We start from the raw sequence: 25,448 nt of genomic DNA, 5'->3' as shown, positions 1-25,448 counted from the left end.
AAAGCGCAAAATGTGACTGCAGCTGGCTGTAGAGGAATGATGATCCACAGGGGTAGAACACATGGATTAGGTTATGTACAACAAGTTTTTAAGGAAACTTTTTTATCATGTTGATGAGATAAAGTTCTCCGAAACTCATGTATCAAATATGATATAAATGGCTATGAATTCACGTAATAATGATGTAGTTTTTTTCCTTGTTTTTCAATTGGACGCTGTAATTCCCATTTGTCACCACTTAGTAGCAGAAACGCATCATTGTGATGTTTTCCTGCCGCCATTAAACGTCCACGAAGAAGAGGCGGAAACGTCACCGTATTTTTGTGACGATGTAAACAAGAGCAGACTTTGGAGGGCAGCAGGGATCAGACAGGCCGTTATCACCGGTTATCCGCTGCTGGACGGGCGACATGGGGCTCCCCGTTACCATCAAAGTGAACTTTCGGGGGAACGTGAAGAGGTTTCTGGCTCAGGATTTGGATAAACTCGAGTGGGAGTCCGTGGAAGCCTGGGTGAGCATCTAGCCGGCTAGTGTTAGCTCACCGCTGGCGCAGTTTGGAGAGAAGGAGGCCCAGCCGTGGACCGGACAATAGAGCAGCTGAAGGACGGCCTTTACCGCCGAGAAAACCCAATATTAATACAGTAATAGAGTAATTACACAGTAATTTAGCTGACGGGCCGCTAATTATCACAGAAAATGAATTAAGTCTGCATTAGTGCGTTTGTTCAAACTGTGTCAGGCTGTTGAGGTGATTCTGATCCTGGATCTGTTTTTACAGCCTGAGATCATTAAACAAATCTGTAGGCCAAACCTTCAATGTTTTGGTTGTTATTTGTGTATACAGGTCAGACTGACACGTAGACGTACATATACAAGCTTTGTTTATGAAATCTGGAACCAGAGTTAGCATTTTCTGAAGTCTTGGTAAACATCATAACACGTTTAAATGGCGTCAGAAGTGTCCTTGTTCGTCCACATAGTTGAGTCATCGTTTGTTTTGGATCAGTCTGGCATAGTTCAGTTTGTAATGCTAGTTTAAGGAGCTTTTTTAAGGAGGGTTTTATCCCTATAATCTGTACAAGAGGTTTAACTAAATCTGCAGCCGAACCTTAAACAGTTTAACTCATGAAAACACACACAAACAGATTATTATTTGGCCTGACACATTTTAGTAAAAAAAACAAAACAAAAAACAACTCAAATATTCTTCATATTTACATGTATTTTCATGAGTAATATTGGGAAGATAACAGGATGGGGTCATTGTTTATTAACTTTACACTAATATAGATGACATACTATTTGGTAGCTTACATTAAAGTCACCAATTGACTCCGCACCACCATTTGCTCTGCTACATGTACTGCAGAGTGCTGGGAGTAAAATAATTGAGTTTGAGCTCCCTCTGCTGGACAAACTAAGTGATGACGTGTTTCTACATTACTTTGACTTTATATTTTTTGTCATTTATTGTAGAAAAAGTTTTCATATTGGACAATATATGGGTTGTTTATATGTTTTGTGTTAAAAAAATGCTTTTTATGCCGTCTATACATTTTATAATGACAATAACATGAACTGTTTGAGTTGCTAAAACATCAGAATGAACATTTGGTGATCAGAGCTTCCTGGTCATATGTGGCTGAATGGAGGTTGGCTGTGTCACTAAAATGGATCTGTATGGAAACAACAAGAGGAATGATTACACTAAATAGCGGGATACTACTCAGTATTAACTGCGTGGGTTCACCAGACTTTAAACTTTGGTCGTCGTGACACCACTTGGCTCCTCTCCTGCTGCCATTATCAGTGTTTTCGTGATGATCTGATTTCGTCAGAGTGTTTGCTTTGAGTTTATGTCATGTTTTCTATTTCAGATCAAAGCCTCATTTGGGATCAACCACTTTCAAGTGAAATACTTTGATGAGGACAATGAAGAGGTAAGAAGCTGCCTGCAGTTGTGTAATGGTTTAAATGTTTGTAAAGATGTCTTATGTGGAAATTTAATCATTCTCTTCTCTTTTACTTTTTATTTCAGATTTGCATAAACAGTCAAGGTGAGAAAACATTGGTTGTTTTTCAGTATTTTACGTGCAGTTTCAGTTAATTGCAGAATATATTGAAGAAATATTAATTAATTTGTTTGTTGTTTTTCAGATGAATATGAAGAAGCCATCAAGGTACTGTGGGGGGCTTCAACTAGTGATCATTTGCATTTTTGATTATTAAAATTGTTGTTTAGTTAATGAAATGTCAGAAAAAAAGTTTAAAAAATGACACTCAAAGCCTAAATGATACCCTAAAATGTCTTTTTTTTGTCCACAAAGGTTACAAATAATGATTCGTTTTTATTATAGATGATTTTCTCAATTAATTGATCAGTCGTGTGGTCCATAAAATGACAGACATTGCAAAAAGAAAAAGAAAAATATATGTTGATCAGTGCTTTACACAACCCAAAGATGTTCATTTTACAGTCATACAGGAGGAAAGAAAATGGAAAATATTCCAAATTAGGAAGCTGGAATGAGAAAGTTAAGACTTTCTTTTATTTGGAAGAATGGCTGACAGAATAGTTGGTGGATATTTTAGTGTATATAATTATATAATAGTTTACTTTTTATACATAGTTGTGTTATATAATAGTTGTTGGATTCGTCGTTGCAGCTGTAAACAGTAAAAGTGCCATTTAGCAAAACACAGTACAAGTTGTTGTGGTTACTGAGGGATATGACGAAGAACCAGACGTCATCTTCATGCAGAGTCATCCTTTATTACTGCACTGTAAAAATATGTCCTTATTCTGCTTCAGCAGCATTCTCTTAGTTACAGGACAACAATAGCAGAGCTGCTGTCTATAATATTCTACAGTTTAGCTTCACCCTGCTGTGGTTTCTGTGCTCCAGAGTGCAGAGAAGCAGGGGAACCAGCTGCATATGAACGTCTACAAGATGAAAGGCCAGGCCTGCGGAGGTCCTCTGAAGACCGAGGTGAAGGAGCTGAAGGGGGATCTCCGGCCGGCTCCTCCTTACCCCTCCAGGGTCAAAACGGTGGACAAAGGCACCCAGGTCACCCCGGAGCGAGAAGCAGTAAGAGCACGAGTAGTCACATGTTTGGTGTTTACAGTCGCTGCAGTACAAAGTCCTGCGTCTCCATGGAAACAGAACAACTATGACTACAAGGAGAGAAAACTCAGACGTGTCTTTAGTGCAGTATGACAGTTATTAAGAAATAAAGGATAAAAAAACAGAGAAAAAATGAAATTTAATTGATTTGAAGTTCAAATTTTACTACTTACTTTTTAAATTTGTCTCAGTGCTTTATTTGTTTGTTTGTTTGTTATCTGTGGAAACTGTCTGCAGTTCAGCTGGAAAGTCTGAGAACTTTTATCATATGACTGTTAGTCATAATTAAGTCAGTCATGGTGTCTCAGTGGCAGCAATGAGGGGAGAATTTTAATCTGTTTTTTTGGAAATGTGGTCAGTACAAAGTCTTTATTAATGAAAAATGTTTCAATAAAGCATGTAGAATAAAATTATTTTGATGAAGTATCACAATTTTAGACTTAAATCTGGTTAATTTTCCAAAAAAAAAACTGCATCTCAAGGATAAATTCAAGGACCATTAAAATAAAAATAGAAACTTTTGTGGCATTAAGCTTGAAATCATTCTCACATTTCATTGTATTGCATGAAAATGTGTACACTTATGGAAATACCTCTATAGGCCAGTTTTTTAAAATTTTATTCAAAGCCTGTAGAATCTGGTGGTTTTAACGGAAGGAGATTCTGATGTTAAGTTGATGTTTGGTTAATTTTTCCAACAGAATGGCATTTAGTTTGAGGACTGTTGGAAAGCTGAAAACCCATCAATGTTTCTGACTTTAATAAAGGCTTTTATTTTGGAGGTTATTTAAATGACAACAGGCCTTTCAAACCACGGGCAGGTTTTGGGGTTCATGTAGGAAGAAGTACTCCTTAATGCATGATGGAAAATCAGTATGCCTCCATATTTAAGAGCAGCTGAGCTCTAACGTGTCTGATGTAAATGTTCTGTATTTGATTCAGGTCACAGTAAAAGACAACAAGGGGAGCAAACCTGAAGATGAGCCTCCTCCCATGTGGTTTAGATCCTACATGGAGAAGGTAACGTTTGGCGCATTTATAGTGTTGTTTTTTAATATAAAATGTCGTTTTTAGATTCTTCTTACTTGATTAAAACTTTTTTTTCGTAGTTTAAAGACGAGGTGGTGAAGGAGGTGGTCGAACGGATGTGCAGCGACTTTTCCGGTCAGTGTTGCACCCACAAGTCTCCTGATGGGCCCCCGAGGCCGACGGGGCGATGGGCGGCCCAATAGGACCCAGACCTGGACCCTCCACCTCCAACGGATCCCTGGGCTACACCCCAAACTGCAGCAGCTGCAACAAGCTCACCTCTGAAGGCGCCTACAAGTGCAGGTAGGAATCAGACACGCTCCAATTTAAAGCATGAGCACAAAACAACACAGGAGCCTGATGGCCATGATTTTATTTACTGGAGTTTATTATGTGTTGCTAGGTAGAATAGAACATCTGCAGCTCTGAATACAGCCAAAAAATTACATACTGAGGACAATAAGTAACCCAGAATTTGATCAGGCATGGCGCAGATTTTGTAGATTAAAAACTAACATTTTCTGATGCTTTGAATACCTAACACTCCAAATTTTATCGTTTCTTTTGGACTTTGTGTTGCTATGAGTTTTTGTTTTTTGGCTTTTTCTTGCATGTTTAATGTTCTTTGACCCTCTGAGCCCCAAAACTCACCTGAGGCTTTGAAAAGCAGATTATCTTTAAATAAAATGCCAAAATTACAGCATTTATCAGAGCAAGGAATTGTAAAAACAGAGAAAACTGACATATTTTTAACTTTACATTTGTCTCTGAACCAATCATGTGATGCTCCGTTCCTTAGGAAATGAACCAAACCTGCTTCACATTTATTCTACGTGTCTCATTTAAAAATCTGTCAAAAATACATAGTTTGCTCCAAAATATATCCGAATGCACAAGATGTCAGAGTGGAGCCGCTGCCGGTCACATGTTTTGGAATTGCCAGACTTTGAACAGCTTCTGGAAGAACATCTCTGAGGTGCTTTCACACACGTGTAGGAAATGAATAACACCTTCTCCATTCATTTCAATCTTTGGAGTGCCTCCTCCACAAATCACTGTCCTTCATTAATGGCCCGTAGACTTCTCCTTCTACTGTGGAAATCAGATAAACCGCCCTCTTTTGATGGCTGAATCAGAGAAATGCTTTCTATGCTGCAGCTAGAAAAACTTACATATAGTAGAACCAACTGCCTGGAAAACTTTAGAAAGACCTGGTCTGTTTTCTTTGAATATTTTAAAACTGCCAAAAGACTTTGTGTCAGAGCAATCTGTGACGCTGTACAATCAGGTGAAGGAGAACTTGTTTGTTTTATTTGTTTACTCATTTCCATGTTGACCTGATGCACTTAATTATGCTTGTAGACCCACTTCTCTCAGATTTATGGTCATGGTAGTCATTATTATTGTATTTACTTTTTTTTCTGTTTTTTTTTTGTCACCTTTTGTTTGTTTGTTTTTCTTTCTCTATGTAAACCAGGGGTGGGTGGGAGAAGGGAATGTGTTCTTTGGTTATTGTAAATGTCAATGTAAAGAAATACATTATAAAGTGTTCAAAAATATATAGTTTGCTCCAACCAGATTTAGTAAAAAACTAAAAATTCTGCTGTGTTTGATGCTCTTGTAAAGCTTCGACTGACTCTGCTGTGATAAACAGTCGTGTGACAAAAATTCAGGAAGCACTCGGCTGAACTGCAGGCCGTGCTTTCACAGCGAGGATAGGAGACAAGTATGAAGACAAAAAAATATAACTAGTGAAATATGTATAGCATGGGCAGCCGGCGTTTTGGGGGGAAATAACCAAAGAAATCAAGTTTCATTCTCTTTTTCATTTTTTTTGGCATTATGAATGTGTCATGCTTCAAATCTAGCTTTTATTTTGATATTTTTTTCAGGATTTGTAGAATTAAAGCACTCAGAATCAGAAAGACATTATTATATTTATGTTAAATACATGAAGATGGCCCAGCTCAGTGAAAAAAGTGTTTCCGCAGTGGAAAAAAAGACCAAAACTCTGCAACTTAAAGAATTTGGTAACAATAAATAGTCAAACAATATGTCAAATAAGAAGCTAAAAGTAGAAAAAAGAAAAACAGGCTGCATGCATGGTGACGCATGCAGACTGAAATAATATAAAGTGGGGTTTCAGCGGCTTTTAAAGTGTCCATATTTGATGTTTTTGTTGTTTCCAGTGTGTGTCCTTCCTGCATCCTGTGTGAGATGTGCAGACACAGCCATGACCCGAGCCACAACCTCGTCAGAACCAAGACTCCCCTCTCCATCCCCGAGCACGGGATGTCAGGAGAGTTAAGGTAAACCGCCAGAACGGAGGATAAATCCAGTATTTTAACTCACAGCCAACACTGTTAGCCCTGTTTGCTCTCACTTCTCCTGCGTTAATGCAGGAAAACGTTAAATGTAAATGCACACAAAGCAGGAATGCAGAATATTCTAGCAGCTAGATTACTGTCATTCTTGAACTAGGACTGGGGATGTGTTTTGTTTTTTTGATAAATAAACTTTTGATAGTCAACAAATAGGTGTTCCTGATGACATTTCAAACCAGGTTCCCAAGGCGAGGAGACAGGACAGTGCGCAAGGCCGAGCGACAGCGTCTCAAAGCTGAAAGAAGGCAGCTAAGAGCCGAAGTGAAGGAAATCAAGAAGAAACTGAGACTGGAGAAGAGGGGGCTGCAGTGGAGCGGGCCCTCTACCTCAGGCAGAGCCACCCTGACAAACATGGCCTCGGCATCCACCCAGGTCCCAGCCCTGCCCCCTCCTGCTGCCTCAGAAACAGCCTCAGGTCCAGCCCCAGCCCCCGGCTCCGTCCCCGCCCCGGTCCCCGATCCCCAGGCCTCCAGTCCAGAGTAAGCGCCACCTCGGAGAAGGGCGTCCGACAGTGCTGGGTACCAAGAAACCCAGCATGGATGCAAAAAAAAAAAGTCATTTTTTTTCCAAGAAAAGAAATCAAAATATGCCATCTTTGTAATCTAGTCTGTATGAGTGTGTCGCTGGCTGCTCTGGGGTGGTGGAAATGTTGGAACTACCTCAATGTGAAAACTGCTGCTGCTGCTTCATAGATTTTCTAAGAAAAAAAATGCTTTTGAGCTGCAAAACAAACAAAAAAAAAAACAAATCTGGGGGTCCTACTTTTTTGATTCGTAGAGAACAAAAAGAGATGGGTGTTATAAAAACCAGGGCTATTTTCAACAATGCTCTGTACACTTGAAACTAGGGGTCCCGGGGTCTCGCACACGTCCTTGGTGCCCACTATGGCTGCCTTGTTTCTGGATGAAAATCTGCCTGACGGCACCCGTCTGGAGCCTGGTACCAAGTTCATCAAATACTGGAAGATGAGGAACTCGGGCACTATCAGCTGGACCTCAGAGACTAAGGTACCCTCCCACTCGTCCAGAGGAAAGGCTCTTTTTGCCCCCCCACCCCCTGCTTCACTTCTTTCAGCCCAACTCATTGCCTCCTCTTACCCACTAACACCAGCTAAGATCTCGAGCCCGATTGCTTTTCTGTCCTGAGATTGTTTTACCTCATCGTGGTTTGTTGTTCCTCAGTTTCCCGTCACCATTTCTGTCGTTTTTACTTTTCTTTTAAATTTCCTTTTCTTCTATTTTCTTTTCTTTCCGGTTGCATGCGGTCGTCCTTGTGCCCTTTTTCGCATGCGTATTTCCTATTTTGTGTTCTGTGTATGTGTGTGTACGTGCACCCAGCTAGTGTTCATGTGGGGGAACCTCGGCCTGGCCTCGGAGGAGAAGAGGGAGGTGCCGGTGCCCCTGCTGCTGCCCGGACAGGTGGGAGTGCTCAGTGTGACGTTCATGGCGCCGGTGATGGAGGGAACCTACACCTCCCACTGGCGGCTGGCGCACTGCGGCTGCCAGTTCGGCCCCCGCGTCTGGTGCAGCATCGTGGTCGACCCCGGCGATGGACGTGGCGCCACCGGGCATCCGAGCAAACGACTGGCAAGTCTGCAAAAAAACGGACATCTAGATCAGCGGTTTTTCCAAATGTTTCAGCCCTCGATTTCCAAATAACGATGCCATGACCGCTACCCTCAGAGATGTTTGAGTCATGCAAACGTCGCATGGCTGCAAACAGAAAATGATCATTTTTGTGTGACAAACTACTAAAATTGTTGCAGAAGCTGTGAATATTTAGCATTTTTCCTTCATTTTAAACAGGAAATTATTTTTTATGCGACTAATCACTACAGTTGTTGCAGAAACAGTAAATATTTAATGTTTTTAATTGATTTTGAACAGAAAATTACTATTTTTGTGTGACTAATCACTAAAATTATTGCAGAAACTGTGAATATTTAGCATTTTTTATTATTTTAAACAAAAAAATGAATGGTTTTGTGTGACTAACCCTTAAAATTGTTGCAGAAGCGATGAACATTTAGCGTTTTTTGTTAATTTTAAACTGAAAATTACTGTTTTTGCGTGACTAACGACTAAAAGCTGTTAATATTTAGTGTTTTTTCCTCATTTTAAACAGAAAATTTCTTTTTTGTGCGACTAATCACTAAAGTTATTGCAGAAATGGTGAATATTTAGCATTTTTTATTCATTTTAAACATAAAATTACTTTTTTGTGTGACTAATCACTAAAGCTGTTGCATAAACAGTAAATATTTAATGTTTTTAATTAATTTCAAACAGAAAATTACTATTTTTGTGTTACTAACCACTAAAATTGTTGCAGAAACAGTGTCACATGGCTGCAACCTTTGCATGCCTCCCACACCTCATGAGGATAGCGGTGGCGTTATTTCACCTAAATTCCAGCATTATTAGCATTTTTGTGCATTAAATTCACCCATTTTTACACTGGAAAATGGATTTACAGAGATCTCAATATCCTGCCTTATTCTGCTTTGTAGAGTTGCGTGCAGAATTATTCAACCCCCTGATGTTTTTGACATTCTGTCGAAATGAGCAACTTTCCACCTGCAGGCGATTTCTAAACCATATAAGAGGCGAGCAGTTAGTTTATTGAAATATAATGCCAAAGCAAAAATCAGGATTTAATTCTGAATCCATCCAAAATTTTAACTTTTTTACAAAAAGCAGGTTGCAGAATTATCCAACCCCCTATAAACAGTGCTCGGTAAATACAGATAACTGCAGTACAACTCGAACATCATCCACCTGTTTGTCTGCATTTAGAGGCGAATTCAACGCTGATGCATGCTAAACATTCAGTAACACTCATGTCTATAGAATGGGGACACTTTGTGTCAATACTCCCCATATGTCTCTTGAACGCAGCATGGTTCAGACCAGAGAGATGTCTCTGAAGTTTAGAGAGGAGATATTTGGTTTGCATGAGAAATGAAATGAGTACAAGAAAATGTCCAAGTTCTTGAATGTTCCTGGACACTGATGGACGCATCATTCCTAAGTTCAAAGCCACCGGCACTGTGGCTGCTGTGGTGCTGTGGCTACCCGACTATCCGGATATTCGGATTCAACCCCGCTGACCACCGGTCGTTAAGGTGGTATCCGAATATTCCAACCGTCCCCCGTTGGACGATGTCGCACGATCTGTATTCGGCTCAACAAATCACGCCCCCTCCTCCGTCGGACGTTGCGAACCAAATATGATGTATAGAAATAAAATATCTCTAGTTTGGTCTGATCGGTCCGTAGAGCAGTCTCCCAGAACTTCTGTGGCTTTGATAGGATGGTGCTAGCGGGCTGAAGAGCGTTGTTCTTGTGATGTCCGTCTAGAGGAGCTGGCATTAAGCCCTTCAGCATGGAGTGTGTCCACAGAAACATCAGTTCCTCTTTCAGCCACGTCTTCCTGCAGGTCCTTGGTAGTAAGCCCGGGGTTCTTGTCCGTCTGCCTCCACAGGAATCTCGACGATCTCGCCGACAGCTTCTTTTTTCAACCATGTAGTTTAGCCACAGTGCCGGTGGCTTTGAACTTAGGAATGATGCGTCCATCAGTGTCCAGGAACATTCAAGAACTTGGACATCTTCTTGCACCCATTTCATTTCTCATGCAAACCAAATATCTCCTCTCTAAACTTCAGGGACATCTCTCTTACGGGAAAGCACTAAATATTCACTGTCTCCTGTTCTCAAAATGTGAGGATTTGCTGCTTTCTGTGCCTTAAGCTACAGCAAATATCTGAAAGAATAGTCAGAAATAAATCAACAAAATTATTCAAAATTAAAAATTCCCTTTAGATATGGCAGACTGGGTGGTATATTCAGATTTCAGGCCTCATAATTTACCAATTTTGTCACAACAGACTGTGTGAATCCAACACAGAATCTAAAATCTGCTTTATTTTTTTCATTTTTTAAATGTTCACGTTAGTTAGCTGCTCCAGCGTTTGGATCACTTGATTTAAATGAAGCTTTTCTTAAAAACACTTGTTTAAAGTATGAGAATTTAATAAGTCAAAAACAATAATTTTCTCTATAAAAATAAAGTAGAAATGGAAAATATTCACTGTCTGCTGTTCTAAAAATGTGAGAATTCTATGTTTTTTGTTTCTAATATCACAACAAATAACTGGCAGAAGATTCAGAAGAAGCTCAAAATTAGTTTTGAATGAAAGAATCAGATGTTTACTCATTGCAGCCTGCATAAATCCAGTTTCCAGTGCAGAAGTTGGTAAATTTGATGCTAAGTGTACAGCTGGTGTTTGTAATTAAGGATTTTAAGACGCATAAAAGTAAACGCTCTTCAATAACGCTGGATTTTAGGAAAACTCCGGATAAATGCTGCAAATGTGGAAGTCTTTGTAACTGAGATAAGACAGACAAAAATGGAACGTCTGCCATTTTTGGATAATTTCAGACATCACAAACTACCCGTGATTTTACTTTTCAGGGCCATAATTTGAGTGTAAATCTGTCGTGATGCTAAAGCTGCTGTTTGTGCTTCAGAAGGAGGAGGTGAAACCAGCGGAGAAAGAAAAGGAGGGAAGGAAGGACGTCATCCCCGGTTTGTCCGTCGACCTCCACCATGACGACTTCTACTACCCCTCCGTCGACCTGCTGACTGCACAGGTGCATGCTGGGAAAAACGTTTTAAAACAGCTTCAGTAACAAAACTTCATCAAACAAGAGACGTTTTAAAGCAGGACACAGCGTGGATAACAAATGGTGTTTGCTGTTTTGTACTGAACAGATTCTGCTTCTCTTCTTGGTGTTTTAGGATCTCCTGTCGTTTGAGTTGCTGGATATAAACATTGTTCAAGACCTGGAGAAGGTTCCCAACAACACTCCTGTGGGTGAGTAAAGCCTAAAGCCGTAAACACGTGAAGGCATTCTTTATCTTCCTGTTTTGTTGCTTCTTTTCTTCCAAAATCTCCTCGGTTTTTGTAGGAAAGAAATCTGTCTGCACTTGTATTTTTTCCAAAATTTAAATTATGGCTAAATCAGGGGTTTGTTATATTAACATTTAATTACATAAACATTAATCTAAATTATCCTATTCATGCTGTTTATATTCTGTTTTCCTCAAAAAATGCAGATTTGACTTAAATCACTGCAACAATTTTAGTGATTAGTCACACAAAAATGATAATATTCAGTTTAAAATGAAGGAAAAGCACTAAATATTCACTGTTTCTGCAACTATTTTAGTGTTTAGTCACACAAAAATGATAATATTCAGTTTAAAATGAAGGAAAAATGCTAAATATTTACTGTTTCTGCAACAATTTTAGTGATTAGTCACACAAAAATGATAATATTCGGTTTAAAATGAAGGAAAAGCACTAAATATTCACTGTTTCTGCAACATTTTTAGTGATTAGTCACACAAAAATGATAATATTCAATTTAAAATGAAGGAAAAATGCTAAATATTCACTGTTTCTGCAACAATTGTAGTGATTAGTCAAACAAAAATGATAATATTTAGTTTAAAATGAAGGAAAAATGCTAAATATTCACAGCTTCTGCAACAATTTTAGTGATTAGTCACACAAAAATGATAATATTCAATTTAAAATGAATGAAAAACACTAAATATTCACTGTTTCTGCAACATTTTCAGTGATTAGTCACACAGAAATGATAGTTTTATGTTTAAAATTAAAGATAAATGCTAAATATTTCCATATTATTGTATTGCTATTGTTAAATTTCTATATATTATCACTTACATTAACATCAGAGTGCACAATCTGCATCGTTTCTGTCTCATTTCCAGATCTGACTCCTTGCATCTCCCCTCTGCCCCACGATGTTCCAGCGCTGGACAAATCCGTCACTTCACAGATTAAAGAAGACGCAGAGGTCACAGGAGTCCGCAAACTTTTTGGTGAGACTGTCTGAGAGATAGAAAGCTTTGTCTTTTTAGTGTTATTAATTATTAAAACATGTTCCACTTGGCCTCATTTTCGGAAATATTAAAAAATTGATGTGCGAAGGCTGGTGAATATTTAAGAAGAGACATTTTTAGGCCTGATTATGTGACTGCAGACGGGGTTTTCATTATCATTTAGTGCATAAAACGGTCAAAAAAGATGCTTCAATTCTCTAGTTTTACCCACACATTAGAGATGTTCAGTCAACTGTCATAAAGGAGGAAAGAAACACATTTAAGAAGCTGGAATGAGAGAATTTTGACTTATTTTTCTCTTAAAAATGACTCAATTTGATGAATCAGTTATGTAATTAGCTATAAATTGATGGAATAGTTGATTAATCGCAGCTCTGTTGCTCTGAATAGGACGTACTGTGCTTGTATTGTCATGAAACGTGTCCACAGGATGCAGCATTTGCACATTTTCCATTTGTTTTCTATGTCAGCAGCCATGCAGTGCTTTCTGGTCGCATCGTGTTGCATTTCCAGCTGCTCCTTATTTGCATAAAGTTGAAGCTGAAGCTGCTTCTTTTAAATTAAGTGCACCCCCTGGAAACGCTAAATATTCACTGTTTCTGCAAAACTTTTCATGATTAGTCACATAAAAAAATAAATTTCAGTTTAAAACGAAGGAAAAAAAAAACAAATATTCACGGTTTCTGCAACAATTTTAGTGATTAGTCACAAGAAGTAGTAATTTTTGGTTTAAAATGATGGAAAAATGCTAAATATTCACTGTTTCTGCAACAATTGTAGTAATTAGTCACATAAAAATGATAATATTCGATTTAAAATGAAGGAAAAATGCTAAATATTTACTGTTTGTGCAACAATTGTAGTAATTAGTCACATAAAAATGATAATATTCGATTTAAAATGAAGGAAAAATGCTAAATATTCACTGTTTCTGCAACAATTGTAGTAATTAGTCACATAAAAATGATAATATTCGATTTAAAATGAAGGAAAAATGCTAAATATTCACTGTTTCTGCAACAATTGTAGTAATTAGTCACATAAAAATGATAATATTCTGTTTAAATGAATGAAAAACACTAATATTCACTGTCTCCTGTTCCTAAAATGTGAGGATTTGCTGCTTTTATGCCTGAATATTACAGATATTCCAGAACAAATTGAGCTGTAGCCGGTCACATTGCATTGTGGGTAATGTAGGCACCAAATCCTGACAAGAGAGACGAATGATTAGAATTAAAAAGATGCTTTTTTTAAAAACAAAAAACTAAATAAAAAAAAACGGCTCATTGAGTCTGAGAGAAGTAGAATGCTAAATATCTGAATGTTTTCGTCGTCTTCTTGCCCAGGAGTGAAGCTGAGGCCTCAGAGGGAGGTTGTGGAGCAGCAGGAGGAGGAGAAGGACGAGGAGATCAGTGGAGCTCAGTTCCTCTGTGAGACGGTGATCCGGTCGCTGACGCTGGAGGAAGCCCCCGACCACCGACCCCTGAGGAGGACCCAGCACAGCAGCCTCAAACCACAGCGTGAGAAGATCAGAATCACCTCCAGAGCAGTTTCATCTTTATCAACGGCACATTTCTTCACTAAGCTCTCGTGTTTTTCTTCCCAGTGGTTTCCCGCGGTCCGACTTTCTGCTTTGACAGACCGGTGGAGGCTGAGAAGACCGAGAAGGTCCAGGAAGTAAACGAGGAGATCTGCGCCGTCAGACTGGAGAGTTCTGCTGTTCCTGCAAACTCTGGACTCAACCAGATCCCCAGAGAGGTGGAGACCAGGCCGGGTTAGCGGAACTCTTCATTTACGATCATTACTTGTTGAACTTCTAGTTTTTCTGAATAGTTTTTCTCTGATTTCCACGTTTAGTCGACACTTTACAGTGGTTTGTTTGAGCAAAGTCCACTGGAGCAAAACATGTTTTAACCATCAATTAAATCTGGTTAAAGTGTTTGCTTTATTTAGAGTAATTTCACATCTTTACCTTCACTCAGAGGGCTGTTTCCAACACGAAACTGAAGGAACTTTATTGACAAAACCTCTAATTTTACGTCAGAACACAGGAATTGTGTTGGTGTTTTATAGCGTGAAAATACTCAGCTAAAAATAATCTATATCAGTTCAGTTTTACACTATAATAAGACTGATTTCACAGCTTTACCTTCAACTTCTATATTGTTGTCTTCAGATCCACCAGACTCTATTGACAAAATCAGTAATTTTACCTCACAGAAGACAGAAGTTACTGGTTTGTTACTGTTAAATGTTGGAGTTTTAACGCCTGAAAAAGACCCAGTTATAAAAATCTGTATCACTTTAAATATTCACTTTATTTCCACAGCTTTATCTTACAGTCTTTCAGCTTTTTCCAATAGGAAATTAAGCTTTTATGTTGTTTTTCAGATCCACCAGACTCCATTGACAAAATCAGTAATTTTAGCTCAGAACACAGGAGCTGTTGGTTTGTTACTGTGTGATTTTGATATTTTAACACTTAAAACACGCCCAGCTAAAACAAGTAACCTATATCGGGTCAATTTCACATCATATTCAGACTTTATTCACAGCTTTACTGCAGCAGTTTTAACTCTTACATTGTTCTCCTCAATGCCACCAGACTCCATTGATAAAATCACTATTTTTACTGGTTCGTTACTGTTAGATGTTGGTGTTTTACCAGCTATAAACCACCCAGCTAAAGCAATCCCTTATCACTTTAACTGTTTGCCATATTTATGTTTTATTCACAGCTTTACTGTCACAGTTTGAGCTTTTATTTTGTCCTTACCAAAGAACGAGTCCATTTTAAATCGCAGATAAAGGGAGTTGCTGGTCTACAGCTGGATTGATTAATGAGTCTGTTCATTTTGCTGAGCGAAATTGCTGTTTGAAGACCATATTTAGGATGCAAGTTTTAGACAATTAAAAAAAGGAAAACTCGTGTTCTGTGAGGTGAAATTACTGATTTACGTAGAAGGTTCAGTCTTCCTTCAGAAAAAAAACTGTGAGGACAAATTAAACCAGTGAGAATATTCTAAATGTAGCCTACACTAGAGGAAATGTTACTTTTAAGTTTTCAATATGTTTTGCCCTTAATTTCAATGCTAATCCTCATACAAGCTCTCAAATAAACCAGACTATTCCTTCAAACTCTTAATAATAAATAATAATCTGTTATCATCTGCAGGATCTAGATGCTTATTTCTGTGCTTTTATTTTCTCCACCTTTAAGTTCTTCTTCTGCAGCCAGAGACTGAAAACCTTCACGCCGCTTCACATCCCGACAACGAGGACAAAGAAGTCCTGAACGCGATGCAAAGCGTGAAGGAAAATCCAGACGAGAAAGAGGAGGGAGGAACCAGAGGAGAAGACTGGGACGAGGTGAGTTTAAGCTGTTTAGACGAACAAACGATAAGATCTGTGGGGAGAAGATGTCAGACCACACAGGATTAGTGTAGCGGTGTGATCAGAGCCTTTAGTTTACCTAAAAAATATGACAAATTCAGGCAGCAGGGCATGTCCTGCTTGAACAAACAAAGACTAAAAGAGAAAACAACACTTTGACCTGACAACAACTCACAGGAGAAACTTAAAAAAATGTCGACTCTTTTCTGTCTAGAGGATATTTGTTGGCATTTTTTAACTCCTGGTGAAATAAATTAATTAAGAAATGAGCTCCTTTATCGGTTCCACCAAACACTGGAGGATAAATGTTGAAAAGTTTCTATTTTATTTAACTTTATGGAAAAGAGGAAAAGAGTAGTAGGTTCATGACCTCTAGTGGTGAAAGTCTGTAGCTGCATCATTAAACACATGGAGTCAGTAAAGAAGAGCTTTTGTAGAAGGAACGTTGAAGACAGAACAAAGTTTCTGGCATAAGCAACTTTAACTAGTATAGAGCAACTTTAACTAGTATAGAGCAACTTTAACTAGTATAGAGCAACTTTTCTTATAATAGGGCAACTTTAATATAGAGCAACTTTAACTAGCATAGAGCAACTTTAACTAGTATAGAGCAACTTTAACTAGTATAGAGCAACTTTTCTTATAATAGGGCAACTTTAACTAGCATAGAGCAACTTTAACTAGCATAGAGCAACTTTAACTAGTATAGAGCAACTTTAACTAGCATAGAGCAACTTTAACTAGTATAGAGCAACTTTAACTAGTATAGAGCAACTTTTCTTATAATAGGGCAACTTTAACTAGCATAGAGCAACTTTAACTAGCATAGAGCAACTTTAACTAATATAGAGCAACTTTAACTAGTATAGAGCAACTTTTCTTATAATAGGGCAACTTTAATATAGAGCAACTTTAACTAGTATAGAGCAACTTTAACTAGTATAGAGCAACTTTTCTTATAATAGGGCAACTTTAACTAGCATAGAGCAACTTTAACTAGCATAGAGCAACTTTAACTAGTATAGAGCAACTTTAACTAGTATAGAGCAACTTTTCTTATAATAGGGCAACTTTAACTAGCATAGAGCAACTTTAACTAGCATAGAGCAACTTTAACTAGTATAGAGCAACTTTAACTAGTATAGAGCAACTTTTCTTATAATAGGGCAACTTTAACTAGCATGGAGCAACTTTAACTAGCATAGAGCAACTTTAACTAATATAGAGCAACTTTAACTAGTATAGAGCAACTTTTCTTATAATAGGGCAACTTTAATATAGAGCAACTTTAACTAGTAAAGAGCAACTTTAACTAGCATAGAGCAACTTTTCTTATAATAGGGACACTTTAATATAGAGCAACTTTAAATAATATAGAGCAACTTTAACTAGTATAGAGCAACTTCAACTAATATAGAGCAACTTTAACTAGTATAGAGCAACTTTAATTAGCATAGAGCAACTTTAACTAGTATAGAGCAACTTTAACTAGTATAGAGCAACTTTTCTTATAATAGGGCAACTTTAACTAGCATAGAGCAACTTTAACTAGTATAGAGCAACTTTAACTAGTATAGAGCAACTTTTCTTATAATAGGGCAACTTTAACTAGCATAGAGCAACTTTAACTAGTATAGAGCAACTTTAACTAGTATAGAGCAACTTTTCTTATAATAGGGCAACTTTAACTAGCATAGAGCAACTTTAACTAGCATAGAGCAACTTTAACTAATATAGAGCAACTTTAACTAGTATAGAGCAACTTTTCTTATAATAGGGCAACTTTAATATAGAGCAACTTTAACTAGTAAAGAGCAACTTTAACTAGCATAGAGCAACTTTTCTTATAATAGGGACACTTTAATATAGAGCAACTTTAACTAATATAGAGCAACTTTAACTAGTATAGAGCAACTTCAACTAATATAGAGCAACTTTAACTAGTATAGAGCAACTTTAATTAGCATAGAGCAACTTTAACTAATATAGAGCAACTTTAACTAGTATAGAGCAACTTTAACTAATATAGAGCAACTTTAACTAGTATAGAGCAACTTTAACTAGCATAGAGCAACTTTAACTAATATAGAGCAACTTTAACTAGTATAGAGCAACTTTTCTTATAATAGGGCAACTTTAATATAGAGCAACTTTAACTAATATAGGGCAACTTTAACTAGTATAGAGCAACTTTAACTAGCATAGAGCAACTTTTCTTATAATAGGGCAACTTTAATATAGAGCAACTTTAACTAATATAGGGCAACTTTAACTAATATAGAGCAACTTTAACTAGTATAGAGCAACTTTTCTTATAATAGGGCAACTTTAATATAGAGCAACTTCAACTAATATAGAGCAACTTTAACTAGGATAGAGCAACTTTAACTAGCATAGAGCAACTTTAACTAGTATAGAGCAACTTCAACTAATATAGAGCAACTTTAACTAGTATAGAGCAACTTTAACTAGCATAGAGCAACTTTAACTAATATAGAGCAACTTTAACTAGTATAGAGCAACTTCAACTAATATAGAGCAATTTTAACTAGTATAGAGCAACTTTAACTAGCATAGAGCAACTTTAACTAATATAGAGCAACTTTAACTAGTATAGAGCAACTTCAACTAATATAGAGCAACTTTAACTAGTATAGAGCAACTTCAACTAATATAGAGCAACTTTAACTAGTATAGAGCAACTTCAACTAATATAGAGCAACTTTAACTAGTATAGAGCAACTTTAACTAGCATAGAGCAACTTTAACTAATATAGAGCAACTTTAACTAGCATAGAGCAACTTTAACTAATATAGAGCAACTTTAACTAGTATAGAGCAACTTTTACTAGCATAGAGCAACTTTAACTAATATAGAGCAACTTTAACTAGTATAGAGCAACTTTTCTTATAATAGGGCAACTTTAATAGAGAGCAACTTTAACTAATATAGAGCAACTTTTCTTATAATAGGGCAACTTTAATATAGAGCAACTTCAACTAATATAGAGCAACTTTAACTAGCATAGAGCAATTTTAATATAGAGCAACTTTAACTAATATAGAGCAACTTTAACTAGTATAGAGCAATTTTAACTAATATAGAGCAACTTTAACTAGCATAGAACAACTTTTCTTATAATACGGCAACTTTAATATAGAGCAACTTTAACTAATGTAGAGCAACTTTAACTAGTATAGAGCAACTTTAACTAATATAGAGCAACTTTAACTAGCATAGAACAACTTTTCTTATAATACGGCAACTTTAATATAGAGCAACTTTAACTAATATAGAGCAACTTTAACTAGCATAGAACAACTTTTCTTATAATAGGGCAACTTTAATATAGAGCAACTTTAACTAGTATAGAGCAACTTTAACTCATCTTAGAGCAGCTTTATTTCATTATTTCTACCGTTCAAGAGTCTGGGGTCACTTAGAAATGTCCTTATGTTTGTGTGTGGTCGTGCACATGTCTGTATGTTTGTCTCTGATCTAAAGACAGTTTGTCCTAAAGTCCATAATGTCTCCGTGGTCTCAGGTGAGCAGCCAGACCTCCTCCGTCTCCTCCTGTGACGACTACATCATCGTCCTCCCAGACTGCTTCGACACCAGCCGTCCTCTGGGGGAGTCCATGTACAGCTCTGCCATGTCGCAGCCCGACGCCGTCGCCTCGGCCGATCCGGACCCAGAGCAGGACCAGGAGGAGGACCAGGACCAGGACCAGGACCAGAACCAGGACCAGGAGGAAGAGTCGGGCCGGGCTTCGCCGCTGACGGAGAGGAGGGAGGAGTCGGAGGCTGCCGAGGACTCTCTGAGCAACACCTGGCCTCCTCCTGCCGCCTCCATCCACAGCAGCGTCAACCAGATGCTCTGCGCCTCCCAGACTCTGGACGCCGTCACTCTGACCCCCGAAGTGGTTCCACAGCCGGTCCTTCCTCACCCCCTGCTGCCCCCACCGGCTCTCTACTCCCCCAGGTCAGACTGGCCCTCAACCACATCATCTACCTTTAGTTTAAACATGAGTTAACCCTTAGATGGACGAGTGACTGGACCTGCACTCTTCTATAAGTGGGTCCAAAATGAGAATCAGTGTGTTGTTGTTGTGACATTTTTGGTCGAGGATAATAATTAGTATTATATTTTTGTCCACAATAGAATGATTCAATCTTCGAAATACGTTTAATTTTTACTTTAGAGCAGATTTTGAACATTTTGATGATTTAAAAAGAAGAACATTACACAGAACAGCCGTAGAAGAATGAAAAACATCCATTTTCAGTGATAAAGAGCTTGAGATAGTCGTACAAATATCACAATGTCTTTAAAAGTATAAAAGGGAACTTAAAAATTTAAATGGAATGATATAAAAACATGTTTTTGGAGGAATAGCTGAAAAATGAAACGATTAAAACTTTTCAGTACAAAGATATTTCTAGAAAACGTCCACATCTAAGGGTTAAACATGCAGAAAACTGACTTTATAGAATAATACTTTGTCTCTGTGTTGCTATTAAAGTTCTGATTCTTGCTGGTTTTTGTTCCAGGTCTGAGGCACTGTACCTGGCTGAGGATCCCAGTCCTCCAGCCTGTGAACCCTATGAGCCACACCAACCACGGGTCCATCTGAACGGTGAGCTTCATCTCCACACGTTACAGTTTCACAGCATGATGTGACACACAATCAGGGTATTTAGCTTCACAGTTCACTGTTAGTCTCACTCTTAAGACTCTGTGGCTCTGCTGAGCGGAAACATGTTGAGCTAGAGGACGGGAAGTCGAGCTTTGTGGATCTGTTGGCTCAGCAGAAGGTCGTGTTCCTTCTCTAATGTGTGGTTTTGTGTTGTCGTTTCCCCTTTTTTTGCTTTTTTTCTGTTAACCTGCAGTATCGTCTGGTCTGTCCAGATCAGCCGGCTCAGCATCCAGTGCCTTCGAGACGTATAATCCCAGACCCAGCAACGCGCTGCAGCCAAGGTGGAATAAACGCTCAGCCTCTGTGACAGAAAATCTGCGCAAAATGGCTAAAACAAAATGCATAAAATGACGCAGACGTAGCACAAAAAGATGCAAAATTAAAAATGTGACATAAAATGACCATAAAACAAGTAAAATGACCAAAATGTGATGCAAAATGACCACAAAAGGTCACAAAAAATGCATAAAATGACCCAAATGTGGTTTAGAGTTACCATAAAAAGACACAAAATTCCCAAAATGTTAAGCAAAATGACTACAAAACAAGTAAAATGACCACACAAAGCCACAATTACTAAGACGTGACTCAAAACGGCCACAAAAAATGCATAAAATGACCCAAATGTGACTCAAAATGACCATAAAACAAGTGAAATGACCAAAATGTGACACAAAATTACCATAAAACAAGTAAAAGACCAAAATGTGACACAAAATGACCACAAAAGGTCACAAAAAATGCATAAAATGACCCAAATGTGACACAAAATGACCATAAAACAAGTAAAATGACCAAAATGTGATGCAAAATGACCACAAAAGGTCACAAAAAATGCATAAAATGACCCAAATGTGACACAAAATGACCATAAAACAAGTGAAATGACCAAAATGTGACACAAAATTACCATAAAACAAGTGAAATGACCAAAATGTGACACAAAATTACCATAAAACAAGTAAAATGACCAAAATGTGACACAAAATTACCACAAAAGGTCACAAAAAATGCATAAAATGACCCAAATGTGACACAAAATGACCATAAAACAAGTAAAATGACCAAAATGTGATGCAAAATGACCACAAAAGGTCACAAAAAATGCATAAAATTACCCAAATGTGACACAAAATGACCATGAAACAAGTAACAAAATTAAAAGTGACACAAAATGGCAACATAAAATGCATACAATGACTCAGACATGACACAAAATAATCACAAAAACAAACAGAATGAGCCAAATGTGGTTTCAAATGACCACAAAAAGCCACAAATAATTAAGTGACCTAAACGCGGTTTAAAATGACCATAAAATCAAACATAACATGAACTTTGTCTGATCATACAGAGTAATTGTTAGACGTTTTTAGATGCTAAAGGCAGATAAACACTCTAAACCAACACTTTTTGTTTTTGTGATTATTTTGTGTCACGTCTTGGTCATTTTTTGTGTTTTTTTGTGGTCATTTTGTGTCACATTTTGGTCATTTTATTTGTTTTTGTCATCATTTTGTGTCACATTCTTAATTTTGCATCTTTTTATGGTTATTTTACATGTTTTATAACCATTTTATAACACATTGGAGCCATTTTATGCATTTTTTATGGCTGACAACTAAACCACTTCCTTATAATGTGGTTTTGTGGTGTAAATGATGCTAGCCGGTACACTGTGTTTCCTGTTGTGTAATCGCAGCTCTGTGTTTGTTATAGGGGCCAAGGAGGCATCACAGAAGGACTCGTCAAAGGGGCCCTTTCTGTGGCAGCATCTGCTTATAAGGCTCTATTCACTGGACCAAACTGTTCAATACAGGTACAACTCTCTGCAGGGTACAGGCTGAAATGAAAGCTAACATGAACACATGCTTCAAAATGACTAAGGCGACATTTACAGCAAACACTGAGCAGAGATGAGGGGTAAAGATTAAAGATGTATCAGTGTCAGGCAAACATGCTAAAATGAACTGTACTATTTAATTGATTTGGGTCATTTTTAAAGAAAAAAATCTAAATTTTCCGATTCAGGCTTTTTAATTGTGAATATTTTCTAATGTCTTTGCTCCTCTGTGACAGTAAACTAAACATCTTTGAACAAAACGAGACACTTGAAGGTGTCATGTTGGGTTTTGGGAAAAACTGATTGACGTTTTCTACCATGGTAACATTACAATTAATCCATTAATTGAGAAAAGAGCTGGCATCTTGATCAACAATAGCTCTGCTGGGTCTGGTGTCAGAGCAGCTGGAACTTGTTTTGCTAACAGCGCTAGGCTAAGGCTATCAATAAGGTTAGCTGTGCCTCTTAGCATGCGGCTAAAGCTATCCGGAGCACAGTAGCGTCTTTATTAAGTCAGATTCACTTTAATAAACAGTTCTAATCTCTCTATCTTAGATACAACCTCAGAAACTGAACAAGAAACTCAACCCGTCGCCACAAATCATGAAATTAGGGACTTTCACGGCGGCTAACGCCATGCTAACGGCTAGCGGCCGCCGCAGATAACCTGAAACAGTGTCTTGAAAACAATAACTAAAATATGAACATTAGTGCGCAATAAAAATGAAAAAACAATGAAGGATTAATGGAGAAGAACTGCGGAATCCAAAGTGTTGTTGATCTAAATTAATCAGTCGATCAGTAGGCTAATCAATAGAGCATCATAGCATCATGTGACACTCTGACGTCAACACTCCTGTTTATATTCTACCTGTTCATTAATGACGTTATTTCCCTGCTATATTAATACAATTTGATGTATATTACTGATTATCAGACTTTAATGAGCCCCAGCAAAATTGTACAATTGTGTTGTATTATTTTAGCCAGGTAGCATATTTAGTTTGAGAACTGAGCAGCAGAATAATGAGTGTTCTTGATATATGGCCGTAATGCTGATATATTGATTTCTTGTAACCTTATGAGGGTTGAGGAAAATAAAGAAATAAATCAGTCATATAAGAATGCAGCTAGCACCTGGTTAGCTTAGCTTAGCTTTGCTCGTAGACAAGAAACGGACTAAAGCTAGCAGCTTGTCAGGTAAATATCCTCCTCATCGTCTTTTATCTCTACCGTTTCCCCAGCGAGGCATCGACCCAGCCACCAGACAGGACCCTTCCATGATGGCCATGCTGCTGGAGATGGGCTTCAGAGACCAGCGGCTCAACCAGCAGCTGCTGAGGAAACACGGCTACAGCCTGCTGCACACCGTCAACGAGCTGGTCCAGATGGCCGAGGACAGCCAGAACGAAGCCGTGGACGCTCTGCACTGAGGGACGACCAGATCCGTCACCCTTTACAGCGTTTTAACTTATTAAAAATAGACACAAAGGTTGATTTTACAGAAGGGTGGATAGCTCATTTGGACCAATAGTCTCGCTAGAAATACGGAATAGAAAAAAACAAACAAATGAAATAGCAGCATTTATTTCTGGATCGTTAGAGATAAATGAACACGAATGGCTTCTCCCGCCTTTTGCCTTTAATTTTAGCTTCACCATTTGATGAAAATAAAGCATATATTGTAAATTACTCTGGATAGCGGTTAACCTTTGCCGTGGAGCTTTCTGAGGCTGTAGTTTGGATCAAAGTGTGTGTTTCAGCTCTTCATCTTCGTGTTCGTATGGCTGTCGTAGCTGCTTCCTCAGCGCTGATAAATAAATGTCTTTCTGACGGGGCTCGGCTCGGTTCGAATCGACGAAAAGGAAGGTTGTTGAATGTCATAAATAGATTTTAAAAAGACAGAAAAGCCAGCTGTGGATGCTAGTGAAGCTAACGTGGATATCCTGGGTCAGAGTGCAGTAATAAGATCAAGAAAAAACATATTTAAGACTTTTTTCTCGATTATTATCGTAGTAAAATCTGCCTAACAATGCAATCTTTTTCTGTATCAGAGTACTGTTATTTTAGACGTTGACATGTGGAATGTACACAAAAATACTGTCCGAACGGGCATGTTCAGACCAGACATGTTTTCTACCGCTTTTTAGGAGACACCTGCATGACAGGTAGAGGCTTTAGAGATGAGTCGTGTTCTCGTGGTCTTAGCAACAGTGGAGGAAAAACGTCCGCTTTGCGTCATCTTTTGTCACTTCCCGCCTGCGTTTTCACATCGGAAGCCGAGCAACCGTCACCTAGCACTAATAAAAACACATTCCTGTCTCATAGTGGAACCAAGTAGAGTTGATTTGCTCGTCATTGCCTTTTATGACAGAAAAAAAATAGGAAAAGAAAAAAGCTGATTTGTTAGTTTACTGAAACATACCTGTGAGTTGACATTGTGGTGTGTGTGTGTGTGTGTGTGTGTGTCAGGGTTTAAGTTTATGTCGTTCTGAATGATTCAACCATCGTTTTCTTTAAGGTGTTCTAAAGAAACATGCTCTAGAGAATAATTCTGAATATATCTTCAGTGCTTGTCAAATTATTCTTCTTCTGCAACAGAGTGTATCCATTAAATACCTTCTGTCGATCCGCCAATAAACTATTTGCACATCTGTCTCTGCTCTAAGCCCGTCTGTTGGAAGAAATGTAGGCCGAACCGCCCTCCTCTACTGCACCTTATGTGGTACAGAGGTTAGACTGGAGTGATTATGCAGCATTTTGACAATGAGGTTTGCTCATTAGGAATAACCGATCCTGCAGTCTGGTGTATTTGTATATATTTATATACAATCCAAGCCAAACGATGGGAAGCCAGATGAAATTTATGCCAAAAAAAGGTATCAGGGGGTTCACTGGTACAGCAAAAGAAACATGATGATATGAGGGACCGCTCATCACAGTACATCTCCACTGTCATCGCCAGGAGCCGCTCCGCACTGACACCTGCTGGCTACTACAGTCATTGCAGGTAAAATTTAAATTGAATTCAGTCATTTT

General features: G+C 38.1%; 1 protein-coding gene across 1 annotated transcript; it reads left to right on the top strand.

Moving 5' to 3' along the window:
* Nucleotides 1-289: 289 nt before the first annotated feature.
* On the top strand, nucleotides 290-25,063 carry nbr1a (NBR1 autophagy cargo receptor a). Its single transcript, XM_022199286.2, is given in 23 exon segments — nucleotides 290-512; nucleotides 1,879-1,941; nucleotides 2,040-2,058; nucleotides 2,159-2,181; nucleotides 2,908-3,090; nucleotides 4,069-4,146; nucleotides 4,236-4,323; nucleotides 4,326-4,458; nucleotides 6,345-6,464; nucleotides 6,719-7,018; nucleotides 7,387-7,546; nucleotides 7,877-8,125; nucleotides 11,069-11,191; nucleotides 11,340-11,415; nucleotides 12,342-12,452; nucleotides 13,823-13,996; nucleotides 14,083-14,250; nucleotides 15,697-15,845; nucleotides 19,415-19,851; nucleotides 20,421-20,506; nucleotides 20,760-20,847; nucleotides 22,286-22,385; nucleotides 23,654-25,063. Coding segments are annotated over 23 exon segments (3,219 nt in total). The 5' UTR covers nucleotides 290-410; the 3' UTR covers nucleotides 23,843-25,063.
* The last annotated feature ends 385 nt before the right edge of the window (nucleotides 25,064-25,448 follow it).

Source organism: Acanthochromis polyacanthus, chromosome 19, assembly GCF_021347895.1.
Source record: "Acanthochromis polyacanthus isolate Apoly-LR-REF ecotype Palm Island chromosome 19, KAUST_Apoly_ChrSc, whole genome shotgun sequence".
Lineage (NCBI taxonomy): Eukaryota > Metazoa > Chordata > Actinopteri > Pomacentridae > Acanthochromis > Acanthochromis polyacanthus.
Note: the sequence above shows the minus strand (reverse complement) of the source record. Positions and strands in the feature narration are given on the sequence as shown.